Raw genomic sequence first — 10,000 nt, 5'->3', positions numbered from 1 at the left:
CTATAGCTGTTCGGGCCTGAGGGGCATCTGACCACTACATTGGGTGAATTGGGCTTATTTAATGGGAATTTGACCAAGTTTAAAAATACCCGCGTGGTTGCTTGGGGGGGGGGGGGGGGGTATTGAAGTTTTGAATTGATTGGGCGCATAAGTTCGGCGGCAAACAACGCTTGCAGAGCTGTTGGGATTCCAGTGCATTCAACTAGCGACCCACGAGTGAAACTATTTCTAGGGTCTGCTGGTTCACGAAAAATTCTAAACAAAACCCTGTCGGTTTTCTCCAATGGGGAGACCGCAAGTTCCTCCGAAGTTGGCTTTAAATGAAGGGTATATGAAATCCTTCATCCTCAATTTACATTTTGTCTGAAATTCCGCCATTCAAAATACTGTCACTTATGCTGGAGGCCGGCCGGTGGACGCATTTTGTTTCCATTGGATTTGAGGTCTTATTTTTTCTGCTGACAGAATACGCTTTGGCTTAACCTTCCTGATCGTCTGTAAGTTTATGTCTTCCTGGTTTTGCCCACGGCTGTCGCTCTCCTGAGGCGAGCCAAGAGTAGAATATTACTGCGATAACATAGACAATCAGTGTAATCCAAAATACTATCCGCCACTCCTCTTGTTTCTAAATTGAAAAATAACAAAGACATGTCTAAGAATAAAACAAACCAGGCAATTATGAATTTCCAGCTGTCAGGATTCCGATCTTGTTTGTTATTTATGGTTTTGAAAAGCTGAATTCGAGTCTACAGAGAACAGGTCAGCCCAACCACTGACTGGAGCGGATGTCTTGTCCAGCACTCTTGTCACTCCTCTTCATTATATTTTAGGTATTGAGTGTGCATCAATTGTTGGTTGAAATAGCCAACCCATTTCTGCTTTTCCAAGCTACTGGTCTATTGATACATACACACGTTGAAGTCCCGAATTTTTTTTCGGGTTCATATTCAATTACTTAAATTACAATTACTACTGCGACAATCATATCTTCATATGAAATTTGTATTTCCGCAGTTCACATCATCTTCATGTTTCATTCTTTTCATGGGTTAAGATGAACTGAACAAATTCAATATTGGCCTGCTTCCAATGTATGGGTCTTCATAGCTCAAATGGTATAACACTGCAGCGCTAACACAGAGGCAATGGGTTCGAATCCCGTTGAAGTCCCGAAACTTTTTTCGGGTTTATTTGCAATTTCAATTACTACTCGACGATCATATCTTCATTTAAAATTTGTATTTCCGCAGTTCGCATCATCTTCAAATAACTAGGCATCTAGCACGTGGTCTTTAATTAACTTTCATTCTTTCAGCTACTAAAAAAGTTTCTATGAATGACAAAATGTTTTGAAAAACTCGTTTGTGCGCGAAGTACATAAACTCATAAAGAGCTTGCCCCTGATTGTTTGCCTGACAAAATATCTTGAGCTTTTGAGCTAAAATTCCAGTGTTCGTCATCCCGATGCTCTATCAATGAACAGTTCGATGGCAATTAACGAGAACTTACTTTGTGTGATGTAACAAACCCTGTTATTTGGGGACTTATAAAACCAGGCGTTGACGCAAATGTATTGGTGAGGCCCATGAGAATACCAGCAAATGGTGGAGCGATATCCAAATGATTAACAGCGTAACCAATGGCGTTCAGACCTGAGAAACCTACTCCCAACACTAGAAATATTACACTTGTCCTGCGCTGTTGTGTATAGCCTGTTGCTACTATGAATACTCCAGCTACAATGCAACCTATTGCAACAACAAACAAGTAGATAGATTTGGTCTTCCAGCAGTCTAGTCCGTTGAAGCCATTTTAATAAGATTTAATACAAATAATTGTCAATAAAACAAATACCAAAAATGGCGACCTCATATACTGCAACATTGTAAATGAAGAAAAATCTTTCTATTAAAAGTGATCACTGGAGATTTTTCTGGGGGACCTCAAGCTTATTAAAGCATGACTTCAGAGCATGCAGGCCATTTGCACGATGGCGTCATCATTTTACGACTAAGACCAGAATTCTTTTCGTTTTTCCTTTCATGTTTTTGGTAATCCCAGCCAGCTTTAAATAACGAAAACACTAATTTGCTCAAGAAAGCAAAACCGTGAAGGGTTCTGGTCGTAGTCGTAGTAAACTGACATCATCGTGCAAAGGCCTATTGACATCCTTTAAAGCTCTTGAAAATAATCTCCCCTCAATGACTAAATGCGATTTACTGTTTAAGACTAATTCGAGTCCTTTTTATTATTGTATTAACTTGTTCATAAAAGCAGATTTGTTCCCTTCAGGGCACGGATTTCCTCCTTGCAACAAATCAATAAATACAACGTGTTTTCCTGGCTGTCACAGTTAAGCGGATTAAAAGAACATTTTTGCTCTTCTAATAGTTTTCTTTGCGGTAGGTACAAGATCATGCTAATAGAAGGTTTCCAAATGCATTCTAAACTTGAGGTTAACACCAGCAAAAGGAAATTTCACTGAAAGTCCAATTTCATTGCAATTTTTCAAACTGTTAGTTTCTTTTGTTTATTAGCTCAATTTGCATTTATGATTCTTCGAGTACACCTTACACGTCGCATTTTAAAGGGCATGCGTTGTTCAGTGGCGAAGACCGATATGGACAGTGTTTGCATTACAGAAATGCATAAACAGTACAAACGTCTGTCGTAAAACGTTTCGACTCAGGTATCTCACAACCTGTTCCATAGGATTGAACAGCTTTTAAAGGAAATTTGAACTAGGTTAGTTTTACTGCAAAATGATGGGGTAAAGACAAGTAAATTTAATATTTCCTTTCTCACCTGCAGCGTAGAAAACTTTCCGTACTGTACCAACAGTACACATCTTGTATCTAATGAGCATGTCAGCTGTTATTCCACCTAAAGGTCCCAGTATGGCTTTAAACAAATATGGACAGGCTGCCAAGAACCCAGTCTGCAAGTAGAATAGACCTAGATATGTGTACATAGACCTTCTGATAGGATGGGCCGATTTCTCCCTGAACATATAATTATAATTATATAATTCTTGTATGGCTAATTTTAACACATAACTCACCTGCTCTATGTCAAAATCTAGTACATCTTTAAAATAAGTTGGCATCCCAGTAAAAAGGGTGTAATATCCCCAGCAAGCACCAAAATGACCGAACACGATGGCCCAGACGGCAGATGAAGACAAAATGTCTGACCAAGGAAGTGCATCAAACTGCAAAGAAGTTAAATAGACCCATCAAAACCCCCATTTCGACAGACGATGATGTTTTCTAGTATAGGAAAGTTTCTATTAACTGCTTCTTTATACTTGATTAGCCGTCAAAATTTCATGGTGATTTCATTGAAAGACTTCAGTCCTGAATATGCCGCTATCACTACCAATATCACAAAGAGTACAGATACAAGATCAAACAACTGTTATAACTGATATTACTCTTCAGGCAAGTATCTTACCTCAACTTTATCTTCGGATCCTTTAATGCTAGTCTCGATAAAATTCCTCTCTACTTGCGATATAGTGGGATGACTTGATGGGGACTCGTGAACAATTAGTTCCCAAGCACAGTACCACACTATGCCAGATAATCCTGCAAGACATACAGGCTATTCCAATCAAGGTGGTCAATCATGTGCTTAAATCAGTCAGTGGTCTTAAATGATCACTGTACCTTGAGGTAAGACTGATTACCTAATGAAAAAGAGAGGAAGAAGCCGGGAATCTGTTCTCGAACCTTAATCCTTGCCACTTGGCGTATCAAATATCAAATTCCGTGTATCCCCTTATTCTTTGCTGGCAAAATCAAGCAGTATTTTGAAAATTATACAGACCTTTGGATATCTAAAAAAAGCGGTTTAAAAGTAAGTTTTAAAGGACTCTTGCCCCGCTAAGCAACAGCTTGATAAAATTTTCCTTTATCGGGATCTGAATGAAGAAAAATAATTACCTATACAGTAAAACACAGATGGCCAGCCGCCATCAAATCCATATTTGGACAACACCCCTGTGAGCGGAATTGCGACTATGTTTCCAAATGGACATCCTGCAAAATAGAGGGAGTCGTTTATAAGTACCAACTAATAGCCAAAAGCCCATAACATGCGTATGGGGGGTCGAAATTATTATTATGTTATATCCTATTGTAAGCTTAGTTTAGAGGTAATGGTTGCATTGCCTCTAGATCTTGTAATGTGAGCTTCTCACTGACTGAAAATTTTACCCGCAATTTCACATCTTTCCCTGACTTTTTAGACAGGGGCCCATTTCTGGAGAAGGAACGAAAAATTTCTCTGACTTTCTATGCGGAAGTTTGGCAGCAGAATGAAGAGTTAGCATGTCCCGTGAAAAACCACGGCCAGTAAACCGCCGCTAATTAAAAGATACATCAACATATTTCCTTGGTAATCATTGAGCCAACCGTTACCTTCTAATGATTACCTGCTATAGATATTGTTATTAAACTGCTACGTTCCAATGGCGGGGCCCACTTGCTCCAGATTGCATGATTACAGGGAAATGTGACACCCTGAAGAGAAAGAAATTAGGATATTGCCAAAATTTCAACATACACTGACCTGAACTTAAAATCTACCTACCCAGAAATGCTGCAGCTTACCAAGAATAGTCCCTGGAAAATTCGTACACCCACAAGGGCCATTACATGATATCTGGCTGCAATCGGAGTAAGGATGGCTAACAATGAAGTAAGTAACACACCATAACCAAATACGCGGGTACCACCGATTTTAAGAGCAACCCAGGCTCCTGGAATCTGCAACACCCAATAACCGTAAAAAAACGAGCCAAGAACAAGACCTAATGACAAATGAACAAGACAAAAAACACGTGTTAGTACCTGTATCGCCTGGAAATAAGATTTTTTCATTTTCTTTTCAACGACAGGTGTTTTCGGTGGTAAACTTGCAAAGAACCGAGTCCTGCGGACATCATTTCAACAAAAGTGAGTTTCCGACTTCGTCTCACATCTGTCTCGTACCCTGACGTCTCTCTCTCGATGAAAATTGCGCGGAAAGGAAGGCGGGAAGTATAAAACGGCAGCCTCTCTTGATTGAGCAACAACCTTCCTTCGTGCCTTGCGCTTCGTCACCAGTCACTCTCCTCTGTGCAAAAAAACGAAGCACCTGAGGAGGACACAGGTTTCTCATCAACCCCAGCAAGGATTTTATAAACTCCGCAAGCCATATAGACGCCTTTAAGTCCTGCTTCAATGTGCTGAACAAAATCGACACATCGAAAATTTATTTATAATTCCCAGGAGAAAAGTAACGTACCGGACTTTCCGTAACAGCCAAAAGAAGGTAAGTTTAATGCCCCATTCAGGCCCGTAACCTGGATTTTTTACAGGGAGTGCAACGAAAGTGCAACGAGGAGAAGGACCAGACGATGTCAAAGGCGCAAGTCTATGGGAGGGGGGGGGGGGGGATAAGCATCTTCAAAAGTATTTTGTTTTCAAATGGTGTACTTTATTTTTCTTTTATTTAAAATGACATTGCGGGATGGCACTATTTAAAAAGAAAAAAAGTAGAAAAATAGTTGTTAATCCGTATCATTCGCTAGGTTTGCTGCAAGATCTTTGCATCATCATGATTTTTCAATAGTGTGCCAAGCTCAAGCTTCCTTGGGTGTTAGAAACAGATCAAAACTTCTTTCAGAGCCAATGTATGTTAAATAGTGGATGTGTATAAGAGGTGGTGAAGAGAGCCTCTCTTGTGCTACTTTTTGGCCACAGATAACAGCAGATATTTTAAGCTATCCTCAAAGACAAAGGGCCGCACAAAAAAGGAACAGTGCATACTTTCATCTCCGTCAAGAAAAAGGGATACAAGATCCACCCCTTGGCACCCCATAGTTAAATATAAAGTAATGCTGCTTCTTAGCTATAGTCTCGGTCAAAATTGTTGGGATACTTTTGTCTCTTCTCGCCCCCTCAATGTTGATGTATACGATTTGGTGACTGAATCGCGATAAAAAAAAACATTGGGAGAAGGGAAAAAACAGCGTTTGATTTAAGTGTCCCAACTACTTTTGTCTGAGACTGGTCTCACACGTCAAAATTGTTGGGACTTTACTCATTAAGAACAAAATGGAGGAGTAAAAGTTTTTCATAGTCTTTTTAAGTGTGCTACACGATCAGTGAATAACAATCGAAAAATTTTATTAGTCCACTTTGGTTTAAATCGTTGGTCAACAGAAAAGTGGACCTCTGGGGCCTGTTTCGGGGTGCGAGCGCACCCGTCGCACCCTTCCTCCCTACGGGTTTACCATTCACACCAGCTAAACATGTTTGATAAGAAAGAAAATGAAATACAGTGACCGAAAAATAGAACACAGCCTTTTCGGAAAATTCAAATGAATTTTAACAGGTTATGTTGCACTTAATTTGCAGTCGCTTTGGTGTAAATGGACCTTAACACTTCTGGGCGTATAAATCTGACTGCGGCTTTAAAGTCATTTTTTTATTCAGTTAAGCAGTTTAACTTAACGGCTATAGTTGAGCTCAAAATATCCTACCTTGGAGTTTCGAGTTCCAGTCAAACTCCGCTGGCTGTAAAATAAAGAAACTACTGATTGAGTAAGGGTGAAATATTTTTGTCAAATCCTTCCTCTAGCCCAAAACGCCATACTTCTATGCCATACTTTTTTATACTTTGAATCATATTATTCATACAGCCTTAGCGTATCAGTGTTTTAAAAAGATTCGGTAATTGCTTTATTAGAGAATACAAACAACAGAATTCAAGATTGTGATTGTAACCCGCCGATAGAGTACTGACGCTCGCCGGAAAGTTGCCCTAACCGTAGAGACGTTTAGTTATCAAATAACCTGAAGAAACAACCCCTCGTGAAGCCGGTCACAACCGTCCCGAAAGTAACAAATGCCCCAAAAGAAGCGACATCCTGTAACGGCAAAATGATTTCTTAGAGATACAGGCGTTACATCCAAAGACCAGGCCGTAGTCAACAGTATGATGCAAAACGAGGCAGTTGCCTCAGTCAATTCTTTTGCAAGGGAGAAGTACGCAAAACACTTATAGGAAATAAATAATTAAGTTAACAAAAACAAAAATAAATGCTCATACAAGGCCGGTGTGAGTAGCCCGTTGTGATGACGAGCGTCTCTAACCCTCTTTCGATCAGTTTGTGCGCTTTAGCGCTCTCACGAGGTTGAATACCTGGTGCCATTCATCTATGCGCCCATCGTTCACCCTATACACCCATGCCCTGGAAGAGAATTTAACCATGGACATTGCCACAGCCATATTTTTGGGGGGCTACGGCAGTGTAAAGAGACCGAGGCGACAGAAATTTACAGTAAAAAAAGTGAAAAATCAGTTTTTCATAAAGTCAGAAACTTAACCTTTTTCCAATTTAATCCCACTTAGCGTTGGCGAAGAGTTAAGCTAGCATACCTTTATTATCTTAACGCCGCCTTGAATGATTGTCTGATTGTTAACCATCGCCACCAAAGCTACGTTCAGGTTAACTCTCATAGCATAGATATTAACGAAACCGACAAATATCATCAGTAACATTATATATCTTTTAGGCACCCCAATAGTTTTTGTTGTTGAAGAACTTCTTTCATGTTCTTCCGTCCCTGATTCTTCTTTCCCTCCTGTTTTTGAAGAGGGTTCCTTTCCATCATACTGTTGATCCATTTTAGAACATTAATGCAGCAATAATGAATCTTCTTCCTTGAAGGAATAAGCAATGGAATGGTTATAAAATCTGTAAAGCCTTAGTTCCATACGTTGTTGTTTCGATCAGGTTCAAACAAACACTGTATAATTTGGCGTTAATTTGACGTTAATTCAAGCATCCCATGCCTCCGTTTTGTTGATCTTGCTGAAATCAATTTGACACCAGGGCCACTTTACTGCTGACTCTAAGCCTTTCTCTGCTGGGTTATTCGAAGGGGTTGGTATCGAAATCTGGCAGGCACTGCATGGATAAATAACTATTCATTGCCGGGATAAAACGTATTTAAAGACTTAATTTCGCTATCAAAAGACAAGTATAGGAATGTAGCTAGTGCTATACGCGTTTTTGAGGAAAGGAGCTTTCTAGGTCACTTTATCCTTATTTAGCCGTAAGGCAGAATGTGGCCGGATAGAAGTTTATCTTCAGCCAAAAATATGGCTCTTAATATTGGTCTGTTAAAAATTACATTATATTGTATTGTAGCTTAGAACTGTAGCACAAAAGTAAGGTAATCGAACCTCGTGAAGTCAAAATCAGACCAATCATGTATTAGAATGACGAAACTTAGACAGAGGAGTGAAGCAAATTTATACAGCAGTGATAAAAGGTATTTGTCTTCGTATATTTTCAAATAAAATAGCTTACCTTAAAATTTTCCCTCTATCTGCCCGTAAAGTTGCGATTAAATTGGATGTTCATATTACTAGAGATGCCGGCAACCCAAAGCCTAAAGAAACTTATATCTAAACTGAATTGTGTCAATCACAAGGCTTTTTTGAGCTGATGTAGCTTTCTAGCTGCTGGCTGATCCATGATCTTTGTCCGCGGTGTTTGAAGCCTTTCGACTGGTGGCAACAGGTAGCGCACCGAATTCAGCGCACGGCTTAACAAGTAATCACGTGATGTAGCATCCGTACCAGGGGTCGTCCGTTTCTCGAAAGTCTCGATAAATAAAGCGCCCGGAAAGCCAATGAAATCTGTTGTTGTTTATAGAGATAGAGGTTTCAATATTTTTCTAGATAACAGTGAAAAAATGTCATTTAGACCAAATGGACTGTTTTGTAACGTAGGACCCAAGCTTTGATGTGAATATTTGATTTTGGAGTTAACGCGACAAACGTGCCTTTGTCCTTTTTTCCTATAGAGAGCCAGAAAAAGGAAAGAAACCCACCCTGAGGCAAAGTGAGTAGTATTCCTAAATCATTTTCTTTATCTTTTTCATTTATCATTTTTAAAGAAAATAAGAACCTATTTAAGAACCTTAATAGCCTAAATTTGTGTTAATAACCATTTACGCAAGAACCTATTAACAGGTGATTAAGGCTAACTTGAGAAAACGCAGGTTATTACTCACTAGTTTCTACTGTGGATGTTCGTGAAAACATACAAAAATTTTCTAAATTCTGCTTAAACGATTGAACTGCACAAATATTTATCTATAAAGCTTAAACCAACAAACGGCATTTTTTTTGTAGCCGTGATGAGAGTGCTTTCACTGCTTTGTCCTGTACGCACATGACAACCCCCCATCTGTAGTGCATGTAACACTTCCTTATCTGAAAATTATCCTCCCTCCCTCCCAAAGAAAAACAAAACAAAACAAAAAAACAATGAAGATGAGCTCTCAGCAAAATGTTTCGCCCTCCCTCGGGGTCATGTAGCAGCTCTCCTAACCCTAGAAGCCAATTATTGGTTAGCAGCTCCTACATTAGTGCTCCCTCACAGGTAATAAACGACCAGCCCCTTAAGACTAAACTGATTGTTGATATCACATTTTACTACTGTTGTACAGTCTTGAGAAACACTTCTGAACACAACCTGAACAGGATCCACGCTGTGCAAAATGTTTCGGCCCGTATCGTTAGCAACACAAGGAAATATGATCATATTTCCCCTATACTAAAGATTTGCGGTGGCTACCAGTAAGACAGTAGCTCTTCTACCGTCATGCAATGACTGACTGTGCACCAGACTAATTGTTTTCTAAATATATTCAAAAGCTAGCATTACTAAGTGTACCACAAGGAACTCCCAGATGTTACATATTCCTCTGTATAAATCCACCGCAGGACAAAGAACCTTCTATTTCAGAACAGTTAAACTTTGGAACAAACTGCACCCTGCATAAAAATAACCCCAAGATAAGCACTTTGCATGAGTTTAGCCACAAGATTTAATTTTATTTTTGAAAGAAGTTAAGAAAACATGGCTTGGCTTGACCACCCGCTAGTTATGACGTCATGTCTCGTAACCGTGATAGCAACTGACCATCACTGAACT

At 39.5% G+C, this 10,000-nt stretch overlaps 1 protein-coding gene across 1 annotated transcript; it reads right to left on the bottom strand.

The window, feature by feature from the left end:
• Nucleotides 1–117: 117 nt before the first annotated feature.
• Nucleotides 118–8,529, bottom strand: LOC140935129 (vesicular glutamate transporter 3-like). Its single transcript, XM_073384664.1, has 11 exons — nucleotides 8,366–8,529; nucleotides 7,429–7,713; nucleotides 6,530–6,563; nucleotides 4,614–4,813; nucleotides 4,436–4,523; nucleotides 3,945–4,040; nucleotides 3,454–3,587; nucleotides 3,062–3,211; nucleotides 2,806–2,938; nucleotides 1,510–1,748; nucleotides 118–625 (listed from the first exon to the last, which is right to left on the bottom strand). Exons 2-11 carry the CDS (start codon nucleotides 7,675–7,677, stop codon nucleotides 479–481), a joined length of 1,470 nt encoding a protein of 489 aa, XP_073240765.1. The 5' UTR covers nucleotides 7,678–7,713; nucleotides 8,366–8,529; the 3' UTR covers nucleotides 118–478.
• Nucleotides 8,530–10,000: the final 1,471 nt, after the last annotated feature.

This window comes from Porites lutea, chromosome 4 (genome assembly GCF_958299795.1).
Source record: "Porites lutea chromosome 4, jaPorLute2.1, whole genome shotgun sequence".
In the NCBI taxonomy this organism is placed as follows: domain Eukaryota; kingdom Metazoa; phylum Cnidaria; class Anthozoa; order Scleractinia; family Poritidae; genus Porites; species Porites lutea.
This window is presented reverse-complemented; position numbering and strand designations above follow the sequence as displayed.